The sequence below is a fragment of the Lampetra fluviatilis genome, chromosome 5 (assembly GCF_964198595.1).
Source record: "Lampetra fluviatilis chromosome 5, kcLamFluv1.1, whole genome shotgun sequence".
In the NCBI taxonomy this organism is placed as follows: domain Eukaryota; kingdom Metazoa; phylum Chordata; class Hyperoartia; order Petromyzontiformes; family Petromyzontidae; genus Lampetra; species Lampetra fluviatilis.
Genome location: NC_136279.1, coordinates 4621358 through 4646455, shown reverse-complemented (window position 1 = coordinate 4646455; position 25098 = coordinate 4621358). Strand labels below are relative to the sequence as shown.

The window sequence follows — 25098 nt, the reverse complement described above, 5'->3', positions numbered from 1 at the left end:
ATCGATCAAAATCGATTGGATGCCATGGGCAGAATCTCAGGCGTATTGGCTCCAAGTTGAATTGAGGCGTGTGTAATCGATCAAAATCGATTGGTTCCCAGGTGCGGAATCTCAGGCGTATTGGCTCCAAGTTGAATTGAGGCGTGTGTAATCGATCAAAATCGATTGGATGCCATGGGCGGAATCTCAGGCGTATTGGCTCCAAGTTGAATTGAGGCGTGTGTAATCGATCAAAATCGATTGGTTCCCAGGTGCGGAATCTCAGGCGTATTGGCTCCAAGTTGAATTGAGGCGTGTGTAATCGATCAAAATCGATTGGTTCCCAGGTGCGGAATCTCAGGCGTATTGGCTCCAAGTTGAATTGAGGCGTGTGTAATCGATCAAAATCGATTGGATGCCATGGGCGGAATCTCAGCCGTATTGGCTCCAAGTTGAATTGAGGCGTGTGTAATCGATCAAAATCGATTGGATGCCATGGGCGGAATCTCAGGCGTATTGGCTCCATGCACGTTCCGGGGCCCTCCCACCCTCCCACCCCCTCACGTCCTCCGCGTGCCCAGACCTGCCCGGGCAAGATCCTCAAGCTCGGTAAGTCGAGCGGCGTTCAAGCATCCTTCGCTAACCAACAACACCTAAACAAAAATAAACTCGCAACATTTGCTATTGCGTATAAATAATACTAAACCCAAGGCTATCCGTGTAACAAAATGTAAGGAATTGTGTTCTAAATACGGGAAGTCTGCCGAGTGTTTTTTTGTGTGAGTGCAGCGTCGCCTGAGTTGCTAGGCCGCACTCGAGCGCTTCGAGTTGTTGATTTCATTTGAATTTAATTCGTATTGTTTGAGGCTATAACTTGAATGTATTGTTTTAGAAATGGGGTGTTGGAATGGTTAGTTTATTGTTAAGCGAGCACGGTGGACTTATTCAATAAGAAACACCGCAGCCGCTTTGTTTACCTCGACCGCGCGTGAGCCTTTGTGTTCGAAAAGCCTGTTTAATTAGGCCTCATTTTCTAATTAAAACTATAACAACCCTGTTTAAAATGTGTATTATTTGCAAACGATTGCATGTCGGTGCTCTTTTAGAGTAGTTTTCATTACGTTCTAGTCGGTAATTGAATGCAACTTTTTTTTTATTTAAACGAATAAAACAGCTGACCGCGACCGCCGCGGCCCGGTTTTGCTCGTAAGCCTCGGTCTCGCCTAAATCTTGGCCGGAAATCGGGACACGCGGCCTCGCATCGGAGAGCTCTCGGGTTTGCGTAGACACACGTATGTTTTCATAACCGTGTAAAAATAAACACCATCTAACAATTGCATTCGTTTAAAGTATGGATGTTTTCTTAAAGTTGAATTACGTGTTAATAAATGACGGACAATGCTGTGAAGTTCCAACCCCGTTTCCTTGGGAAGCCACTGAGCGTCTCTGCATCGTGTTCGATACCGGATCTCGCAGTCAATAATCAAGCCGCGCTTCTCTCAAGCAATTGACAACATGCCTCGTGGATACAGCAAACACACACACACACACGTGCGTTATTTATAACACATGTTATCCAATCCATTATATTCGCCACCTGTGCAATCGGTTTGTGCTGTTTTTATAGACCGCGCACAGTGTTTTACTCCAAATTTTAAGACGCGCGTGGTGATGCGGTGGTGTACGTTTGCGAATGGATTACTGAATGTGCTTATGCCAATCAAATGTGTTACGTGTTCGTTGCCCATTAATTCGCCTGTTATATCGTTGTCTTTTAAGACTTATTGACGAATGAGCTTTTTTTCCATTGTACTTGTGCACCACTGCCAACGCAAAGTCATCAAATAATATTGTCTGTGTTGTATGCAACTGCATTTTACTTATTGAATGTACCTCTATGTTAATTTTTTATGAAGCTGTTTATGTTATGCACTGTACGTTATTTAGAATGAATTGATGGAAAGTTTGTATTAGTGAGTGTTTGTGTTTATTAATGTAGCAAGTATTTAAGTGTATGTATGCTAGTGAAGTGTAATATTGATAGCAATAAACATAACGTGCTCACGTTTGGCGAAGCGTACGCCTTGTTAGATCGAAAACTCGGAGGCACGGAGCCAGAGGTCAAAAGTTCCCTCCCTCGTATACCACCAGCCTGAACCGGAGAGCCATGAGCTCGTGCTTGAAGGTTGATGATGCTTGGATGCAGTGTATGTGCAGGGGGAGATGATGGGATTGGGTAAATATCTATGAGAACGTAAGGGACTATGATCAGCAGCAGACTCGTGTCGACCGTTACTCTGACACAGATGCGTCGAATGTAGTTTTTTCTGCGTATTTGTGCAGTAGTTGTGTTTGAGCAATTGTTTGTTGCCTGTCTTTGTGGCTGTGTTGTGTGAGCAGTTGTATTTGCATACGTAGTTGTTAGGGAACGTTTTGTGGTGTGTGATTGTGGTTGGTTGTGGTTTAAGTTGTGGCGGGTGTATGGCTTTAGTTGGAGCCGTTGTGGTGTACGGTTGTGGTTCTTTGAGCTCTTTTGGTATACAATTGTGGTTGTTTGAGCAGTTAACATTTCATCTACCACGTCATCAGCTTTAATAACATTACCAGCATAATCAACATTCCTATCAAAGAAAGCTATCTCTGGTGTGGACCAATCGGTTTAAAAGACAATGCACGTACTGTCAGAGCATGCTTTTTTGTGTGCATTTTCACCACAAGTATATGTGTTTAATGCAGACATGATAACTTGCAAAGGTTTCAGTTTGGTGTTTTAACATCTTAACACCTGTTTTATTTCCAGAAAGGCATAAACCCTATTATCATAATTAGATACTGGCAAAAGAGGTCTCATGATGTAGCGGCTCACCCTGAGCTCTCAATGTCCTGATAGTGCGTTGTCTTTGTGCTGTTCTCCTTTTAGCGTCCTCTGGTCTAATACTGTTTGAGACTAGGATCTAAAGAAAGCCGTCTCTGGTGTGGACCAATCGGTTTAAAAGACAATGCACATACTGTCAGAGCATGTTTTTTTGTTTGCATTTTCACCACAAGTGTATGTGGTTAATGCAGACATGATTCCTTGCAAAGGTTTCAGTTTGGTGTTTTAACATCTTAACACCTGTTTTATTGTCAGAAAGGGGAAAAAACCCTATTATCATTCCTAGCATAGCTAACATGGCTATACTACAACGTTTTAAAACTAGCAATATTGCCCTTCCACAGAGCGACATCAATACACACATTTCACTCTCGTTGCAATGTTCTGCTACGTGCATTCTTTTCTTGCAGGCCAATCGCTGTTGTCACTAGATGCTGAGTTAATTTTATGGAGGTGGACACCCACATCACAAACGAGGGTGTGCACCTCATCAGACATGGCTGTCCTACTTAAAAGCAGAAGTGTTAGCAGTAGCCGTAGTCAACATTGGGCAGATGTGCCATGAGGCCCTGACATAATCTTGATTTTGTAAATCGTCTTTCCTAACGAAATCTTAACAAAACACAATAAAACACCTATAGGCAACACTACATGAGTGTTAAGATTGTAATCTAATATTTGCTGTAAAGAATTACAATGTCAAGCTGCAGCCAGAGAGGGAGGAGCCAAGTGTGTGGGTGGGACCAGGTGTATGATTGACAGCTCTGTTTAATACACTTTTCCAAGGCCAAAATCTGTTCAGCTTCTCACGCATTGAGACAGGAGCAACTAAACAGGAAGTGAATGTAATTTAAAAACAGGTCAAATAAACTCAGTGTTGTATTCACTTTTGAGCTTTAATGGGTGGTTTACATTATATGATAGAGCTTTATTTACTGGATAATTTTATCAAAGGTGTTTTTTAAATGTGGTGTTTTCTCTGTGTATATATATTTGTTTAGTGATGGTTACATGCATTGTATGCGGGGTGAATTGTGCATATTAAACGTCTGCAAACGTGAAAGCGTGGTGCTTACAGCTTTGAACTTGGGGTGACCATTACATTTCCACTTTGACCTTTATAAGGAATTTCAATAAGCCTTTTTAACCTTTATAGGGTATTTACATTTTAACCTTTCTGTAATGGATACTTTTGTTACTTCCACCTTTTATAGGGGCGATGATGGTCTGGAAGCAATGTAAGAAAGCTGCATTTTTTATTTCATTATATGGCTATGTTAGCGTGTCATGTACAAATCTACAAACTAAATATTTGTCACCTTGCGTATACAGAGCTTGGCTATGCACTGCTGTGGCAGTGTAAATTGGAAGGTCGCAAATTCAAATTCCAATCAATTCCGCCCGGATCCTAGGTCGAGGAAATGTATACCCCTTTACAGGAAGGTAGCAGTGGTTGCGTGATGGAAATACAAATTAATATGGAATTTCCACCTATGGATCAGGACCTGCTCGTTTGAGCATGAGACAAATTTTTTACTTTTTGAGATTGCAAAATAAGTTCAGAGTTTACACATTACAAACTACCATGGCTTGATGTGTGATAGGTGTTGTGCATGGAAATACTTGCCTGGTGCCCTGAGTACTCTTTCAAAAGTGGGTTTTACAGATGCTGTGTTTTGGACGATACACACCGCTCCTGGTTTCTGTTTGCTCTGTGGACATTACGAAGAAAAAAATTAATCACCAGCCGTGATTTATCTACTGCTGGATGAAACCCTCGCCCAGGCTGTTGCCATCTCTTGCGATGCAATAATCCGACTGGCTCCTGCACATGAGCTGATTTAATCCCTTTACCTCTGTGGAAAACATCCAATTGGGCATATGCTGGTTGGACACAAAATTTGTATTGTTTAGAAAAGGGGCCTTGGGCAGGACATGTCCCGATAAAGGGAAGTTGGCTGGTGGTCGAGACTGAACTACGGAGTGGCAGCCAAAGTTATGGAAAAGTTACTGATCCCCATTTAAATGTGAAGTTGGCCACCTAAAATGTCTAAAACAATGGTGACAGCGCTTTACTTCAGCCGGAGTTGTCCTAGGTTGAGCTCTGGAAAATATTTCCTCTCCCTCTGCCATTCAGGGAGGAGGGGGGCAGGGTTTGAGGGGGGGCAGGGCATCTGGCGCGGGGGGGGGGGGTCCTAGAAAATAATGAATGCGAACTTGAGCCCTGGAATGGGTCTTTTTGGATATGTCTAAACGAGTAGCTATGGCTTTGTATTAATGTGGTTGTCATGAGTTTGTGAGATCGGGTGGACTTTGAGCAGAGTACCTACAACACAGTGCTTTTAAGCACATACAAGGCTTTAAACACGTATACAAGGCGTGAGAAGTCGGGCAGGTCCCCACACGCAGTGAGCTAGCCCGGGCAAGGCCCTGCCCTCACGACCCCACAGGCATGTGAACACCCTAATTAGTCACCGGCTGCTTTGTTAAAATAATTTTGCCAGCCTTGATGGCGCCTGCCATGCACAGCTTTGAGGGGGGGGTGGTGTTGGTGGATCGTGATGATTATTGTGAGTGCTTGTAACAATTCCAACCTCCTTGGGTAAGAAGCTGCTGCTTGTTTGAGGCACTTGTATGCAACATTTGAGTTGAGTGTTTCTTTGATTAATCGAGTTCCTCCCATATTTACGGATCCTCAGGGTAAGTCGGTGAATAAACATTCCAAGCTTACCATTAGAAAGCATAGGGAGACCCGGTGAGGCTTTCCTGGGTAAACAAATGACTGTTTTTACATTCGTTATTTGAAAAGACCCGTACCACCTTTGACATCAGTGCTGTTCTATAACACGAAACGTAATAAGCTAACGTGTTTACAGATAAGCAATTGTCATATTTTCACCTTTGGCCCTCCAGAGCCTCTGCCTGAAACAGTCTTTATATGTTTATGTAAAAAATGCTGTGTTAATGATAATGGTAATGAGTTATTTTGATTTGTGCTCGATTTTATGTCATGTTTTTTGGTTTTAAGCATAGAATCGACCTTGTGCCACATTTAATATTTATTTAGTCCTTATAAATCAGTAGAATGTAAATCAGTCATGATCTATATATGTATATCTTGATATGGTCTTCGTGTTTATATAGTTAGAAAAGCATCACAATGTTATCTTTACTCTGCCATCATTGAAGGTGATCATTATTTTGCACAAGCCAACATTTGTCATTACACAGGCAGATCCTTGTAATAGGAATGTGTACTTTTCCCAACTAGCTCAAAGCTGTGGATATGAGCACGACACAACGCTTGTAATCGGATACACTTTGATTGCAACTGTTATTTTTAATTTCTCCAGCAATATTTGTCATTAGTCCCACACTTCTTTTTAATTGATGTCACAGTTCACATTTGCTCTGAGCAAAGGGGATCTCCGGGGTGGGGGCACTGGCTGGAGTGCTGGGGGGGGGTAAGATTTTTTTTGGTGGTGGGGGTTGGGGTTGATGATGGATCATTAGCAGAAGGTGTTGATGGAAGATTTGCACTGGTTTGGGGGACATCAATGAGAGGAGCTTCCGAGGATGTGGTGAATAGTTGTGATGTTTGAAGCTAGCCGAGTGGGTGGTCAGCATTGCTGTGTACTTTTGTTACGTTTGTTTTCGTTTCAATACGTTCTTTTAATTGCGTTTAGGGGCGACCGTTCATGCTGTGAATGGTTTGTAATTGAAATGTTAAGCTTTATTAATATTCCTTGGCATTATTGTGCCACAAGAGCTTACAGTTCATATCTATTCATCCCACATTTTTAAAAATATATGCATTTAGAATAAATAGTGGTACAGTACTTGGGTAATCTACGAACAAGAATCAATACATTAACTTATAAGAGGTTTGTTTAGTTATTGAAATTGAATCACATTGAATCCATTACCCAGTCTTTCAAATAAATGTATCCCGCTATTTTTTTTTAATAAAGCAAACAATGGATAATCACTGGAACGCAATATATTTTTGTTGGATTTGGAGTAGGAATTGTCTTACTTCCTTGCCATTTGTTGTATATTTAACAATTTAGCAAATACACCTAATAGAAGTAAGGTGGTGAGAGGCTATAATTTTGTTAGAATTTAAACTTGGGAACTTCTGTGGGGAATGGGGCCATTGGTTGTGGTGTTTGTCAGTATGCAGTGAAGTGGAGGCCATGTGATATAGTCTTGGCAGAAAAGTGTAAAGTTAGGACATCTGTGTGGGGAGTACTGGTGAAGTGATTAGTGCACTACTCTCCACCCATCGGACCTGAGTTCAATTCTCAGCCAAGGCTGCTACCCCTCATGCTTGCAAACTTTGTCATCCTCTGTGTGTGATATGTCTTTGTGTTGGACGTGTGTATGTGAGCATGTGTTGTGAATGTGCGGTAGTGTAGTGGTTCGCTACGTACCCAGCAACTCCAGTTCGATTCACACTCATGGCCAACGCCAGTGATTTATGTGAACTGGTCCTGGGCCTCCCCTTGGTCCACTCTGCCTAAAATGAGTATCTGTTGTGATGTGTAAACATCGCCCCAAGGAAGGCAATGGTAGCTGGGCGTGTGCTGGCCACACACCCCCTCCTATACAGTGCCGGCCTGCATAGGTGCTTGCTAACAGCATTTGCCCCAAAATTCTGCTCAGGCTATTTGGGCTATGTCTTTGTGTGTGGATGTGTGTGGGCAGGTGTGTGAACATGTGTGTGCGTGTCTCTGCGTGTGTGTGTGGACATGTCTGGGCACATGCCGGATAAGTCACACGGACCAGCTGAAACCAGCCCACTTTCCTGCATGAGTCACTGGGGACTAGGGTCAAGCTGTTATAAGGGTGCACGCGTTTGAGATTTTTTTCTCTTCTTCTGCCCACCGAGGCTCACGCCTCTTTGCGCCTACTCCGACCCCTTTTGGGGCGGCCAGTCTTTTGTCAGTGCAGCCAATTTACAGGTTGCAGCACGTAAGTACAGCTGACTGCCTAAGCACGGACCGCATCTCTGCAGATCCTGTTTAAGAGCGTATCGTTTTTTAGCTGTATTCTCCCACTTGCAGGGTTAGCAGTACTAAATGCCTTTTGTTTCTGTGCATATTTCACATAACTGCTTAACGCAATAGTTTGTTGCTTTATTTAGTGCGTTATACAGATGCAGCAATATAACGAGTTATTGCCAGGTTTGCACTTCTAGTAAGTGGTTAATAATGACATTGTGCCTTACAAAAGTGTGATTTGTTCTGAATTCCATGCCCAGGATTTAGGAATGCTGATTTGTACATTATATTGATGTATATCTTGGAATTGTTGGCGTGTGGATTTTACATTTCAGGAGGATATTTTATTTTCTGTAATAAAATATTTTATCGTATTTGTTTGGGTCCACGAATATTTGAGGACGAGGTGACCACTAACCATTGTGCCACCACTCCATCATTACTCTGTTGAATTTTTGTTGAGATTATGCAATCTAACAAGTTGCGGTGAGTCGCAAAGCAAGGGAGTGCTTTCAGACTTTGTCGAGTTTGATTTAAGATATATTGAGACCTTTCTAATATGTTGTAATCAGACTTTAAAGCTGAGAAAGGGAACATGCAGATTTTCTCATGATGATTAACATATCATCCACATATAAACTGAGTTCACCTCTTTCCCGAAGTTGGGCCTTCCTGAATGGAAATGACAATACATTCATTTGACAGTGTGAAGAGAAGTCGAAATTATGGACAATTGTTTTTCATACATCCATGAAGAATAAATATAGAAACTGGCTCTTCTACACAGAGACAGCCTTCTTTCCATCCAGGGTAATAGTGTATGTTTCCATCTTTGGGCTGGAGTTCATTCTATTTCTTACATTACGCGTCAAATTTTTGTTAAATAAATATAGTTTGGTGATTTATATTATGCGTGGGAGCACTATTTCTAAACTTAACACCCTAGCCTTAGCTAACATTTTTTTATTTGGTATTTAGCAGCTATATTTGGTGGCAGTTCTATTAATAACTGGGAGGCGTGTCAAGCTTGTGAAGGCGTGTTGTTATGGCGTCTTGCTTGCAGCGGGGTGGGGGTAGGTAGACAGCCAGCATTGATGGAGTTATTCTACAGAGGCTGCAAGTGTTTTGAGAAACGTGGACCCGAATGCACAACGCGGTAATCAGCGATCCATCTCGACCGGGTGTCCAGTGGGCATTCCTGAACACACAGTGGGCGATCCTGTAACCGCTTCCGTGAGTCCTGGTAGAGCGATTGATGTGGCGAAGAGGGTCCTCTTCTGAATGTGAATGCACGTGGCATTGGGGATGTAGGAGTGGAATAATATTGCCTAAGAAGGATCTGGGTTATCTGTGCAGCCATTTGAGTTTTGTTTAGGGTACAACCCTTTTTAATGTATGGTACATGTGATTGAAATTTTGCTCAAGTTTTTGTGTGCAGGTTGTCGAATTTGGTTTCTAGTTGTATAATTTGTTGGAATCCTGACTTTCTCATGAGTACATATACATCTGAATATTCCTTAAAGGTGTACTGTTAATGACGTGATGAATGATCTTATGAGAGGTGGATGTCGATGCCTTGGCATCAACCTGGAGGAAGTGACTGTCTTCTTAGTCGGTTTAGCTAGCGGATGTCGGTCCTTGAGTAATTCTCTGTGGAGGTACCATAATTTATGTACTAGTGAGGTAAAAGCAGAGGTCATGTCATAGAGTGTAAGGAGTCAGAGAAGTCTGTTCTTGACAAGGTTTCATGAGCTCTTGCATATTACACAAAATAATTTTCCTTTTCATCCATGGCTGTCTAAGAGTTAAGTCCCTAGTGCAGTCCTAGTGAAGGAGTATGGGGGAGCTTCTGGACATACATGAAATGTAGCCAAATCAGAATTCATGCCCCTATCACCAGTATCCCCCAAACCCCCAGAGGGCCTGTTGCCCTTTAAGTGGTCTCCATCCCACTTCAAATATCTCGGCGTTATGGTCCCTTCCTCATTGCTCTTCCGGAATAATTTCCACTCCCCTGGCTTCAGGTGGTTGGTGCCTCCCTGATGTCATTTTTAGGGTGCCCCACTGTAAAATAAATTTCATTGTTTATTTGGAATCGCAAACTTGCACGCATCGATTACCCCCCTCTCTCACTCTACCGGTGAACCAGGGCGCTCTGACTCTCCCGGATTTATTGAAATACCATAGGGCGGCAGCCCTTCAGAACATGAAACGCTAGTTGGATCGTACGAAAATTAGGAAGAGTAGTCTGTAAGGGCATGCTCCCTCGCTGGGTTTTCCCTTGCCTGGCCCAGAGGTAGACCCCGGAGCATAGAAACTGGTGTGGACGCTCTCTTCGATGCTGGGGATTTGCAAAGGGATAAACGTATCCCCTTCCCAGTTCCTCTCTATAGAAAATCGTTTTTATGGGGTTATCCGACTTTGAATTTCGGGGGAGGAAGGTGTCAATGTGGGCTGGCTGGAGTGATCCGGCATGGAAATTGTAGGTTATCTTTCGTCTAAGGAGGGCAGTGTGCTGTCCTTTAGTCAGGTGCAGGCTAAGGATAACATCTGGCGCTCCCATTAAAAATATATTTATAGATCAGAGACGCGATTGTGAAAGCCCCCGCAAAGAACCTTAGCAATTTATTTTACCCATTCATAGATTAGCACGAAATACCAAAAGGCTGAATATGGACTGGCAGAGGCCTATCGCCTGATGTATGGTGAGGGCTCCCGAACTAGACTGGTCTCCAGGAAACTTAGGAATAGGTGTCTGTCCTATGAGGTCCACCTGCAGAAATGGACACACATTTGGTGGGGCCCTTAATCTGGCCCAAGATCGTTGCTACTAAGGTTGATCCAGATTAAGTTCATACATGGCTCCTACATTACCTAGATGCTCTCCGGGCATGGTTCAGTCCTACCTTCATGCCTTCTGGTTATGCCTGGACATAGTAAAACTTTATTGGGGTACCATGGACTTTTTAAACAGTATTTATGGCACTAATCTCACCTCTTCAGTTGAAAGCACTCTGTGAGGCCTGAAGCCGGACTCTTTGTTGAAACACGGTGGTGAGATGTTAACTACCTCACTTGGTATGCAGGGGGTCGTGGTTCGATCCCGACTATGGCGTTTGTATATTTGGAGTTTGCATGTTCTCCCCGTGGTTGCGTGGATTTTTTTCTGAGTCCTCCGGCTGCTATGAATTTTCACGAAATCAATCACTTCGTTCAGCTATCATTTGTGGCCAGGTCGCTTCTGAAAAAGCTATGTAGCTCAGGGGGCCTTTCCTGGTAAAAAAAAGTTTAGTATTTATGGTCTTGGAAAACTAGAAAATTGTCAATTTGGAATAAATGTCGTTTAATCGATCAGAATATCTGGAACAATCCCCAATCCAAAATGCTTTAATTGATCCTAGACAACATACATATATTTGTAATCTTTTCTACTGTTATAATTATCGTGTCTTCTTTTTGTGTGTAACGTTGCTACTTTAATAAATAAATTGCGTTGCGTTGGTTATTTCACCGTGCTACAGTCTCTAAAAGCCAAGTTCAGTTCCGGACCATGATGCCAAACAATACCACCCTTAATTGGTGGTCATTATCATGCTCGATCATCACTGTGTCTAAGGCTAACCGACATGTCCCTGTCTCCGTGTGTCTCTGCAGTTGTAATCATAATGAGTGCCAGCCCCTCCGCCTCTTCTTCTTCAGGAGTTCGTAAGGAAGATCTGGTAAGTGTTTGGTATTGCTTTCATCTCGCCATGTGTTTACAATGTGTTTTGAGAAAATTGCTTAAGGCTGAGTGTTGTTGTTTCGGGTTTGAGTGGGTTATTAGGTAAGTCGCATGTTGTGAACACAGCCAGGTGCCACACGTTATAGAATCTAGTTGAGGAACAACAGCTGGAGATGTTTCCACTGCAGTAAGTGGATTGTATGCTGTCTTCACGTGTCAGGACTTAATAGCCTAGACTTTCCAGTTTAGATTGTCTATATTAATAAAGACTTGATCCTTGTACATTGTATACAGTGTTTGCTTGCTGGTTTACCTGCAGTTTTCCCACGATTGAAATGTGCTTTTTGTGAGCTTTCAGCATTAAGGGTAAGCCTCATGCATGAGATAAATGTTTGTCACGAACAGTAAGACAGTGATTACAAGCATTCTATGCTAGTGCTGCAAATAGATTTGTTGCGTGCGCTTCAAGGCTGGGTTGTTAAGTAACTGGGTCGTCTTTCGTCATTTGTTGTGTACATGTGACTTCTCTGTGTGTGTCTGCCTGCTGATGTATATTTATAGTAGATTATATCAGCTATGCCAAATTTACCAATGCATTCCAATTGCCTGGCTATTCTGGGACGAAAGGAGACACTGAGAGGGGAAGGAAGGTTGTATCTGGTGTCATAAGATATTGGGAAATCCTTGGTATTGATCAATAATAATGATAGTTCAACAGCACTTTGTCAATCCACTATTAGATAAAGGCCACCCCTTGCTTTCCGGGCGTGCAAGTAGATAATGGGTGGGGACATCCAGAGCCAGTTCAGATGTCACTCGCCACTGATATTAGTATGGCTAGGCATTGAATTCACGGCGGCGAGTTCATATAGAATTATGCTAACCTCTACGCTACTGGTCTACCCAATAACAAGTGGTTTTTTGTCCAATCTTGAGGCTTTTTGTTGTTGAGAATATTTATTCAAAGACTGATATCTACCTTTTTGCTTTAACATGCTTTACAAACTCCAGCAATACCGTCATTCCTATTTTGTTTAAGCAATTTTCACGCGCTTCTTCTGAGCTGCGGTGTTACCTTCCCTAACACTGGCAGTTCCATGCTGTGGACTACCCATAATGCCCCTGTCTCTGTTTATGGCTTGTCAGCTGACAGATTAAGTCGACTTGGCAAATTGAGTGAAAATGTTTCGGCATTTCCATGCAACCTGTACTCTGTGTCTCGCATTTGCATGCAATATTATTGTATTTTCCATGGTACGTACCATGCGTGTGTGTGGGTTTTCTCCCAGCACATCGCATATTAGAGAAACCACATTAAAAACACATCCTGCTCTGGCCACTTTTAATTATTTAGGTACAGGCAGAACCCCACTGTGATCAATCACTGTGACATCATTCACTGGACTCTTGCTGGAATGTATGTATGAATATCATCAGACCATTGCTTGATGATCACTGTCAAACATCTGCGAGGGAGGCTTTAAAACGTCTTGTATCCAAAATTTGTTGTGATGTTTGTTGGACTCTGTCCTTGTTGTTTCTATGTCCAATGTCCTTAGGTTTCCCACGACTTGAAGAGTCACCTAAGGTTGAAGGTGTTAATCTCCTAGCTCGGTTCATGCGTTGGTAAAGGGGGAGGGGTTGGGATTACCACTCTCGTTGAGATGGTAGGGGGTGAGGGGTGGTGGATGTTAAAAGCGGAAGATGAAAGTGGAAGTTTCCTTGACCGCAATATTTATTTTACGATCGAGTCCAGCGAGTTGATTGCGACTATAAATCCAGGCTTTTATCGATTGTAAAGTCGACACAAAGGGTTGGCATCGCTCAAGTGTTGTACCAATCAACGATCTTGCATCTCAACAACGTGTCACGTAGGTTATTGTCAGCTCGGGCATGCGCACATGCAAAATGTCTTTGTGACCTTGCCTAGGTTAGTGCTCATTCCACTGTTGAGTCTCTGATCAGTTTCTGAGGACTTTACAAGACTCGCACTCTACTGCACTTTGTGTTCACCGCCTGAGCGAAAAAAGCAGCGCTTTGTTGCACGAAGGTTGCTTGATGCGGCTGACGCATCAAGGGGTGGGGGGGGATGTAAATTGGTTTAGTTAGGCTGTGTAATTAAAATCAAGATTTGAAGTTAATTTCGGTGTCATTGTCCCATTGTATTTGGTGGCCGCTTAATGGTAGGTCGGCCCAGGTAGTAGGTATTATCGTGGTTCTGGAATGTTTATGATGTTATGGGCCTGCTTTGAATATCATGAGGTCTGAGCAGCACAAGAATGGCCTGGGAACAGTCTGGTTAAAATGTGTTCATTGTGGCGTGGAAATGAGGAATTTGTGCACCACTCGCATGTTGCTCGGCTAGCTTACAGAGCGCAGTGTAGATATGTGATGCTAGACAGCACGTGTTCTGTGTCTCTGGTAGGAGAGGAAGACTGGCTGCAGGCGGTGGAATTGGTCTTAGGGATAGAACAGCTGGCTCTGTCTATGAGAGCCCCGCCGGGCATGTTGAGGCTTGCATGTGACACTCCACTTGCAGACAACAGTAAAATAAACCTAAGCTTTGCACATCATGCGTGCATTGAGGGGGTTGCCAAATTGTAATGCCTCATGTCTGTGTGTTTGCTGTGTGTGTCCCTTTGCTTTGTATGTCTGCGCACGTGTGTATGTATGTTGAACTTCTTTTGCACCGTGCTCATCGGAGATGGGTGTTTTTGGTGTGAGTGTCTCTTTTGTAACAATCCAGCAAGCCAAAAAATCTGCATAATTATGATTTGCGCATGATTGCTTTGAGGGTGATTTGAATACGAGCGTAACGTAATGATTGTGTCTTGTCTGTTCTGCAGGTAAGGCCTGTGCCTCTACTACTGCGTCTCTTGCAGTCTGTTGGTGCGAAAAGCGACACGTTCACGGTGCAGCAGGTGAAATGCGAACACTCGCGACAACGCCTGTCCCGAGGCATGCGCGGTTTGCCGCCGCTTGCCTGGCATTGCCGAAAACCTTGCCGATTCTGCTAAAACGAAAAAAAAATCACACGGTGACGAACACTGCGATGTTTGCCACTCGTTTGAGAACTCGCTGTCAAATTTCAATGCCCTAGTCGAGCCAAAAGTGTCTTCCCCGTTCAGACGAGTATTGAGGCCCAACTCATCTTCGTGGGCAGCGTTGCTGTTGTTGACTTCTCACGAAGGAATAGCTGTTTCATTGACCTCGCCTATTCACAGCGACACCGGCTTTTAACCGAGTGGAACAACAAAATGGGAAGTGCTGCTCCTCCCTCCCCTCCTCCATTAAAGGAGTTGCCTAATTGTGACTGCGGAGAAGGTGCAATCCATCACGAACAGCACCACTTATTATCCAACACACTTTTTGGGAAATACAAATGGCATCTATTTGGTGACCCCCAGAAGCCATGTACATGGTTTTACAAAATCAAGCGATGTCTATCGTTTTGCAAATGAACATACAAAAGTATAACAACAATTTGGTAAGAAAAAGTAAGTTTTATTATTTGAAAAAACCTTATATCGTTGCATTTTGTTGGCCCACAAATTTTAGATAGTTTTCATTACTCAAATCTACTCGTATTTCCGCTTTTTGTTTTATTACATTTTCAAAGATATTTATGAGCAATTATTTGGCAAATTGGCATTTTATTATAATACTTGTCAAACAAAAGTGCTAAGGCCTATATCGCAAAGTGGTGTTCATCAAAGAAACTAGGTTTTAGACAAAGATTTTGAGTCAGCTTATATGAGGATGTGTGTTAGTACAGCGGTTTGTTGACTGTGCCCTGAACTCTGCAACCTCGGTTCGTGTCCCGGGCAATAGCTAACATCAATGGCGAATGACATATCTTGGCTGGCTTTGCGCCCACCCCACTCCTCATCACCAGTGTGGCCAAGTATGGTCGCACAAACACCACGACTGGAATGGTGCGGTAGAGGCCTTAATCTAGTTAAGTTCTGTCTTTGTAAAGGGCCTTAAATTAGATAGAAAATGAGGCTTGCAAGACAGATGTAGGGAGTTGTAAAGCCAAGCCGTGCAAGAAAATAAAGAGGAAGATGAATGTTCCGTGTTTCAGCGGGACAGCTACGTGTGTAGTTCTGATGATGGGAGTTAGCTAGTCGTGACGGAGGCCTGTCATGAGTCACAAAAAAACATTCACGAATTATCACAGCCCTGTGATGTCTGGCAACAGCCCTGGAAGATGATGATGCACAGCATTATTTCTGGAGTCACTTCAATGCAGTGTGTCTGTTTGACCCAACACTTGGCAAGGCACCTTCTTTCGTGCCCTGTAAAGTGGTTTGCCGCAAGTCAATCATAAAACACATTTACAAGTTTTAGTCTGCAGATATGGGTTAGGCTGAATTAAGTTTTAAAAATTGCTTTATGGTATTTTGAGAAGCCATTAACAAACTGTTTTAATCACGGGTGGCTGGAACTCAGATTGTAACCCATGGTTATAGACTGCATGCTCAGACATGGTCATTATAAGTCCCTTGAGAGTCAGAGACACACCCTGCCCAATGGCCTGAACCCAGATCTCAGCATTTGTGGCTCTGTTGTCATGACTCGGCCGTTGTGAGCTTGCTGAGAAGCTCGCCAGCCAGGCTCTCAGGGCCTCTTAGTACATCAGTGCCTCAGTGCTCCATCACAATCTATTACTTCGTGGGAAATCAAAGTCGTCGATCTATATATAAAAAAAACACCCCTGCCATATACATGGGGAATTCACACCACTGGCAATTCAGCAGAGTTGAGCATCACCCCATACCTGTTTGAGCGGGGAGGCACTTTTGACAATCGAAGAGCAGAGACAAGACACTTCAGAGCTCTAACCTAGACTGTCGTCAGCACTGCTCGCTTGGTGCACTGGCATGGTGACTATGGTCTACTATATTGAGAGAGTGAACCCATCTTGGAGGAGGCTTCTCAGTTGACGGAGGTATCCTGCGCAGGTCATCCATCACCTTGGCCAGTACATCAAGACGAAGCAACTCTACGACAAGCAGAGGCAGCACATCGTGCACTGCAAGGGTGACCCTCTGGGGGAGGTGTTCGGCGTGGAGAGCTTCTCCCTCAAAGAGCCAAGGTGAGAAAGACCGCCGTGTCAAGGAGTTTGCAACCCAAGGGTTACAATAATATGTACAACAGATGAACGATAGACGCCAAAGGGCACTGTTGTGACCACTGGATCGGTCCTGTCACATGATGTGCAAGGCGTGATGGGAGAACTGATCTAATGGTCACAACCTTTCCAATTTGCTGTATAAAATCTACCTTTGCATTGTGAATATTGTTTGTGCTACAGCTTGTGCTAATTAAAAATGTTAATTTCACACATATCCTGTAAAACAATTCCGTAACTTAATTGTAATTGTACTATGATCAGTTTCAAAATTTGGCTGAGCCAACATACTACAAAGAGTGTATTAATGAACAGTTTCTTCTCTGATTTCTATTTGATTGCTGTATTTCGCATTATTTGATTTGGTTTTGTCAGCTTGGTTACCCAGGTCACCATTGCATATGAAACTATTCCCGGACTATTGAGTTCTCACCTGGATAAACAAAATAAACTCTCATCGTTTACAGAAAGTGTTCTAATCGGTTTAATATATAAACCAGCATGTGCGTGAAATGGTTGTTCAGTAGCTTGCATTCAATTATTGACTATCGGACGAACATGCACATTAACCCTCGGTTGGAGTTGCAAACGGTGAAGAATCAAATGTAACATGATGATTTTTGCTTGCGGTCATTGGTGACCAGGTTGAGACCATCCACTCGCTACACTTGAGAATCCCGTGTAAACACTGGACCAACCGGGAGCCTGGATTGCAACACCCCGGATCTCAGCGGTGGTGCTGACTCCATGGCTCTGACACGTCGTCCGTCATGAATGAGCCCCCTGCGCGACAAGCAGGAGCCCCCCGGCCGCCTCGTGCGCTTGTGTTGTTGGGTCGTGCGCCTCTCAACTCCGGCGTTATATCAAAGATCTTTCCTCTTGTCTGCAGCTCTTCCAGCGGATCGGTGGGTGCACTCCTGGCAAAGGCACTCTCTATAGCCGCGACTGACAAACGCAAAGGTGGGCTCCTCACTCGTCACTGTTGCCCTGTGCCGGGCCTCACCATCTCGCGCCCTTCCTGTTCTGCCTAAGGGACGTGGCAGCGCGTGACGCTTGGTAGTACTGTGCCCGCCAAAGAGACAATGACACAATTCTAGCCGCCATTGATTGTTACGAGTCGACGGGGGTCAGTGGTAATTGACGTGAGGACACGGGGGGGTTTATGTGCAAAAGAAGCATCCACAATTGCCACATTATATATTAACAAAGAGACATGATCACGGTTGATGCGTCTAGCGGAGGAAGTTTACGTTTTTTCCGTAATCGCTCATTGGCAGCAAAGAACAGATGGATCTTTGGTTCTGGACTTAATAAAGTCTCGGTGCTGTCGGATGTACAGAGAGCAGAGAGGGGGGTGAGGTCATTACAAGATAGTAAGAGCAGCAAAGGAGAAAAAATAAATCCACCCCCAATTATACCCATTTATTTCCCCATTACACAGTTATTGATGAAGGATTAAGAGAGAAGGCATTGTTTTGATGGACAGCGGCTAAGACTACTGATGAAAGTCAGTAAGCCTTTTCTGTTTAAGTAGATCATTGCAAAATGGTTTTGGAAAAATGGAAAATACGATTTTTTTAAAACAATGCTTCATGTGATTGGAGTGTTTACACCCAACATATCCTCTGTTTTTGACTTATGTACTGTGTATCTCAGTGTTTAGGGTGGAGTAATTGTATTCAAACTCATTTTTATTGTATGTTTTTTTACGCTAGTTAGAGTTTTCATGACAGATGTATTAATGTTATATTAATAATTTTAACGGTTAGCCAGACATCAGTTTGTTGGGCCAGGGCTCTCCTTATAAGCGCATCTGAACCGAGGTTTTATTTTATCTGCATTTATCACAATAATAATAATACCTATTTCAGGAGGTAATGCCCTTGGGATATTATTTTGCACTGAGGAGGAAATGTAAGTACCCAGAAAAAAAACACGCATGTACAAGGGAAAGAAATTTCGATTTAAAGCTTTCGTGACTGCAGGGATTCATATTCTGGGTTCTTTCGGTAAAAGCACGTAGAAGGGAAATAATAAAACAATGGTTTTCACACCTGATGATGATTGCTTGTGTTGCAATTGGAACGTCGTGATAATTTTATTATTTTATTATTTCCCTTCTACATGACTTTACCGAAACAACCAAGAATAAGGGAAGGAAACTCAAAGGTCTGTTCAGATGGGTCATCAACCCAGTTGGTTCCCTACCATCTGGCCCGCCTCATAGCCTAAGCAGGTTGGGAGTCTTGCAGAGCACGATTATCGTTTTGTGAACCACCAACTTCGCCTTCAAAGCGCTGCATTAAAGGCGTGTACCACCACGCCTGTCCCCGTGGTCAGCAGCTGCTGTCTCGGTGGCAAACGGCTCAACTGAATGGGGTAGTGACAGCAGAATGAAGGCAAAGCTGCTTGCTTGTTTGGCGAAGCAGAGATGCTTATTAAATCACATGCTTGTTACACATCAAAGAGCAGCAACGGTCTTGTTGGAGTCAGTTTGTAGTCTCTGTCAATATTCCTGCGTGTGGACTGGCCTTAGAGGTACACACACTGCTGATTATACCTGGCGCTGCTATAGCAGCAAACAAACAGTCCAATTGACCGTCCCCATTGCTTTTTTTGTCAGATAAGATGCAGTGTTAATTCAGTTAGCGTTGATCATCGTTGTCTTCGTCTCGTGGACGAGAACCTCTGGAATTTTTATCTAGTCTTAGACTGGATTTCATTTAGCCATTCTCTTTGAGTCTAGTCGGCTGAAGCAATCAAAATGTAGTCCGCTGAGTTGTTGAATGTTGTTTTTAGGTCACCAAATTCATGAAGTCACTACATTTTTTCATAGACATATACAGTAAAACCCTGGCTAGCTGGTCGTTTGCTAGCCAGGTTTTGCACTTAGCCTGATTAGGTCAGCTCATTCAAAATAACGTCGATTACGAATTAAATGGAAAAATCTATACAGATTTTTTTTATAATAATAATTTATTTACAATTTCTATATTTTTAATAATATCCTATGTAATATATACTGCGTAACAAAATGCACTATAAAAGTTAATGTGTATTAAATGCAAAGTGTGTTCTTTACTGATTGCAATACGTTTGTGATGGGGAGAAGGGGCTATCACGGAGCGGGGGAGGGGTTGAGGGGGGATGGGTGTTGGTGGGGTAGGGGGAGCTGGGTACCCGTGGACTAATGGGCACAAAAACTAGAGCACTGTACAGCGTGCCGAGACCGTAAGTACTTTCTTTTGTCTTCACTGACGCACACTTCAAACACTAATGTACGTAACTATTACCCACACACATGGTGTGTAGTAATATGCAACACATGGAATCTGCAAATACACAAGCGTATTGTCCTTTTACAAGAATTGAAACTGTGGCTCGCTGGGCTTGTCAGCTCGCCATACCAGCCCTCGCCGCTATTAGTCTGGCTAGCCAGGGTTTGACTGAACAGCAAATTACCATTTGTGTGGTCTTCCACAGTGCATTGCTGTCTTATTAACATTACAAAAATTGTCAGTCCGCATCTTCATTCAGACTCGCTAATTTCATCGTAGTGCCTCTTCGGTCGTGGTTGCACAGCAGTTGTCGTCATCGTCACGTTTGATGAATTTTCTCCCACTCGCTGTTGGCCTGTAATTCAAATAATTCAATCATTTTCGGCATTGCTTTAATAAACCAAAATGGCCACCTGTCAGACAGCACAAGGCGCCCGGAGCGACGACGGCTAGCTGTCGCGGTGCTAATGTGTTGGTGCGTGTCGTTTTGCGGCATGCAGATCACACGGGAGTGGGCGACGGAGCCGTGAAGGAAAGCTCGTTAGCGGCAGCCGACGGGGACAACAAGCAGGTAAATTGAGGCGTGGCGTACGAGCACATTGGAGCACTCGTGTGCGTGCGCTCGTTGCGTGCGGTTGGTGCGAGCGTGGGAATCGGTGGCCCACACGATGCAAAGAATTCACCCGCTTCTGTGTGTTGCTCCGTCGAGCTAATAGACATGCGTGTTCTCCAGCACGTGTAGACTGTGGGCGAGGGGTGGGGTAACATTTGGCTCGCTACGACCTCGTATCGTACGGCCTGCAGCCACGTGAGGTCTCCCACTTGGAAGCCGCACTAATCGGGTGCGAGAGGGGAATGCTTTTCACTCGGCAAAGCTGGATTTAGAATGTCAGCCTGCTCAAGGCACTTCTTTCGCTACAAGAACCTCTTGCAGTCACACAAGTGACTGAAATGCGTATTAATGTCTTGAGCGCTGCCAAAGGTATTTGAAAGTTTTTATTCGGCCCTCAATAAGGAAAAGGGTTGTCCCCACCCATGCCCTAAGGCAACGCCACGTGGAGGCTGCGTGCGTGAGTGTGTGTGTGTGCTTGCGTGAGACGGCGGCGTGTGTCTGCGTGTTGTGTCCTGCACCGTAGTCGGCTTGCCCACAGAGGGAACAACAGGGCGCCCGTCAGCCTCCATCCTCTGTGAGGAGCTTGCCCGTAGTCTTAAAATGGGCTCTTGTCATTTTGTCAACGTTTCTGAGGGGTGGAAAAAAATGCGTTTTCTCTTTTGTAAAACTGGGGACAATTGACTTCGATTTTGTCACAAAACAAACCACCAGACATCCGCCAGATTGTTTCGCCGACGGCCATTTTTGGTCTGTAAATTTCTAAAGAATTATTTTTGTTGAGGAAAAAAAAGTTTTTCATTCCGCTTAATTGGTGTAAAAGCTTCTGCCCAAACATGTGCAAGTTCATTCAATTGTGTTTGTGCGCATAGTTCTTGGACCCACGTTGGTGCCACACAATTAAGTGGAGTATGCATGGGAACATAGCTCCGTGTCGCACCTTATGCGATGGCTTTGCCTAAAGTAACACCGCAATGTGCACAACTCTTTGCTGGTTCCATGCCTGCAGCTGTCTCTGCTAAGGCGCTCTATAAATATAATTTAAGAAGTGTATACATGAGCTGGTCAAACTACAGCATAGTTTTTTCAATGATGCATTTTGAATGATAACCAACATTTGTAGTTGACTTCAAATGTACCTATGCTGTGAGTATCATTTAGTGGTGCCGCAGTGGTTAGTGCACTGGACTATGAGCCAGACTACCAGAGTTTGATCCTGGCCACATCTAACGTCAGTGGCGAGTGATATCCAAACCAGTCCAGAGCCCCCCCCCCTCCCATTTCACTAACCCGTACTGACCAGCATGGTGAAGTATGGTCAACCCATCGCAATGACTGACATGGTGGGGGGAAGGCCTTCATCCAGCACTGGATTGACAATGGACTCTAAATGTAGCATGGATCAACTGAACCCATTAGTCGTGGAGTAGATCAACTGAATACCACTGGGATGTAATTGAGGCACGGCTAACAGATGAACTATGGCAATGTCAAGTTTCTATCATGGGCCCAAGACCGCCAATGGAGATGAGCATAGCTTGACACTCATGTAAGCATGCAAATACTCAATGATTATATCTGCCACGTGGAGCATTTAATGTGTAGGAAGGCCTCACATTGTCACCATGTACTACTAGGCAGTGCCCATCTCGATTTGGTGACCCTTGACCAGGAATTGCACATTGCTATAGCATTGACCAACCATTGTTGCCTTTCCACAAATGGTACTCATTTAATGAACCCCTGAAGGCCGATTGTGCGCATCAACCCCCTATCAGAATTTCAGCACAGGCTTACTTTTGCGTTGAGTGCTCTAACCACAGCACCACCCATCATGAGACGTGATATTGACTGTTAATAAGCGTAAATGGGCTCAGGCAGGACACGTCACTAGAAGGGGATCATGGCCGATGGACGAGGCTGGTGACAGAATGGCAGTCAAATGAGAAAACACACCCGAGAGGACGCGACCACCTTGGAGATGGAGCGTTGAGATCAGCTCATACGCAAGAAGCGACACGGGGATTGTGACATCGCAAGACCATCAGGAATGGTGATGGTATGTGGAGACGTTCATCCAACGTTCAATAGAAAGTGGCCAATGATGATGATGATGACGAAGGGAATGGTCGGAAGACAACTTCCAGCAAAGTATTATACATTTTAACCGAACTATTTAAAAACTAAACTATTTTTTTTTTACCAGGTAAGGCCCACAGCTATATAGCGCTCTTTCAGAAGTGACTTGACCACAAATGATAGCTCGACAAAGTGGCTTATGTGAAAATGTATTGCAGCCAAATACTCTAAAAGCATGTTCATATACATTGAGGGAAACACCGGAGCACCCGGAGAAAAATCCACCCAACCATGAGGAGGACGTGCAAAGTCCAAATATACAACAGGCGTTAGGGTCGAGATTGAATCCACGACCTCCTGCACACCAGGCGAGGGAGTTAAAATCTCGCCACTTGTGAAATGCATGGCGGTTTGTGGTATGCACATAACTTGATTCGAACAGTCGTAAAATGTGTTTTTGTTGTTTCTGTTTCTTGTCTCCAGGTGGCACTGGTGGTGGACTCGGTAAGGCAGGGCGATCCTCCTCATGGGGGTTCCACCTCCACCCCCATGACAGGGGCCACAACTGTTGCAGCGAAGCGCAGGAGAGACTCGGAGTGTGGTATGGCACTCGCTCAGCGGCTCATGCTGCTCGGCTAGCCTGGGTGTGGCGGTGGCGGCAGTGTGCGCATGTGATCTCGCACTTTAAAGAAAGGCCAGGGTTGGTGGATATGTGACAAGAGGTTTGTGAGATGTTGTAGAGCAATTGGGTGGGGTGAAACTTTGTGCAGACTCTGAGTATTATGTATGATGGATTTTGTCTGGGTACAGCTGGCTTTCTCCCACATGTAAAACATAACTCATTTTAAACAAATCGGTTATCTGGCTCAATGCAAGCCCCTCCTGAAATATAGTCCTGGTACTCTGACACTATCCTGGATAAAATAAATGTGTTATTTTTATGAGTCACTGTCTCCCTGATCGAGTGAGCAATGGTGTCGCACTCGTCTCCCTTCTTGGGAGCCCCGGTTTGCTGGTGTGGATTGCACTTTTTCACGACAGTGGAAGGCTTCCCATAGGAAGATCACTCTTTCTCGGATGACCACTGTTGAATTCCCACGAGGTGGTGCTAGTTTTATCGTACCCGCAGGAATGATAGGTTGAACTGGATGTGTCTCGGCCCCTCTTACAGCAGACCTTGCGGTTATATGATGTGCACTTGGGTAGAGGGCAGAGTAATGTGCGGCGGCATAGCGATGAAGTGTGCAGGCGGTACACCTGCACCGTGGCCCACAAGCCGAAAGGGCCGAGGCGGACAGAGGACCCTACTTAAATTATTGCACCCATGCCCATGTCAACACTGCTGCGCCACTGGTCCAGTGTACTGTCCTCGTCGTACGCATCGTTGCCTTTGACCCTGACGCATTGAGCGTGGGGTGAAGCTGCTGCTGTCGCTGTGCGGGTGGACGGGGGTTGCAGGCAGCGGAGTTGTGGCAGCGGGCTCCCCGGAGGAGGAGGATAGCGGAGCGAAGCGTCCGCGCGCGCCCAGCCCCGCGCCGCCGTGCTGGAACGATGATGACCAGGGCGTGCCCTGGTGGTTCCTGCGCTCCCTGCCACACACGCTCGACCGTGTCAGCACCGCCTCGTCCACCGACATCTGTAGCCGACGGGTACGCACTCGCACACGTGTGTGTGTGCGCGCGAGTGAGTTTAGTCGTATGTGGGAAGTGGTAGTGTAGCGGCGGTTAGCGCGCTGTGCTACGAACCTGGCGACCCGAGTTCGATTCCCGCTCACGTCCAACACCAGTGATAATTAATTTGAACCGGTCCTGGGCCTCCCCTAGGTCGACTCAGCCTCAAATGAGTACCTGGTACGATATGTAAAAACTTCGCCACTAGGGAGACAAAGGCGGCTAGGCGTGGTGTTGGCCACCCACCCCCTCATGTGCCGTGCCGGCCTTTATAGGTGCTCGCTAACAGCACTTGTCCCTACAGTCTGTTAAGGCTATACGGGGGATCTTTGTCTTTGTTTAGTAGTATGGAAAGCGGTAGTGTAGCGGTTAGCGCAAATTGATGCTCGCAATGAGTGGAACTGAGAGTTGTGGCCATTTATAAGATGAGTTCACACAGGACAGATCTAAGTATTATGGGTTAATATAGTAGATAAATAAGTCAACTATATGCATCATTAAACAGCACTTTGAATTATGAAACAAAAACACTTGCCTCTGCATGGTTTTCATAACGCTTCAAATGTGTTTTTACCCTCGGAAGTATATAATTAGCCAAGATAATGTTACATTCCGAGTTGCACGAGATGTCACACGGCGCATGACGTCACGGGGAAGAGAAACACGCACGTGGTATGTGATGTCATCACCTTGGCTGAAAGTGCTTTTTTTATTTCTGTTTGCGTTACCAAGTTTTGGGAATCGCTTTC

At 44.5% G+C, this 25098-nt stretch overlaps 1 protein-coding gene across 1 annotated transcript in view; it reads left to right on the top strand.

Moving 5' to 3' along the window:
* Window positions 1–526: 526 nt before the first annotated feature.
* Window positions 527–25098, top strand: part of MDM2 (MDM2 proto-oncogene) — a 35750-nt gene continuing 11178 nt past the window's right edge. Inside the window, exons 1-8 of the mRNA XM_078856510.1 lie at window positions 527–588; window positions 11512–11576; window positions 14425–14499; window positions 16543–16676; window positions 17602–17672; window positions 20491–20561; window positions 23163–23280; window positions 24138–24328. Of these exons, the coding sequence (XP_078712636.1) occupies window positions 11523–11576; window positions 14425–14499; window positions 16543–16676; window positions 17602–17672; window positions 20491–20561; window positions 23163–23280; window positions 24138–24328 (714 nt within the window). The 5' untranslated portion in view covers window positions 527–588; window positions 11512–11522. The remainder of the gene's footprint in view (window positions 589–11511; window positions 11577–14424; window positions 14500–16542; window positions 16677–17601; window positions 17673–20490; window positions 20562–23162; window positions 23281–24137; window positions 24329–25098) is intronic.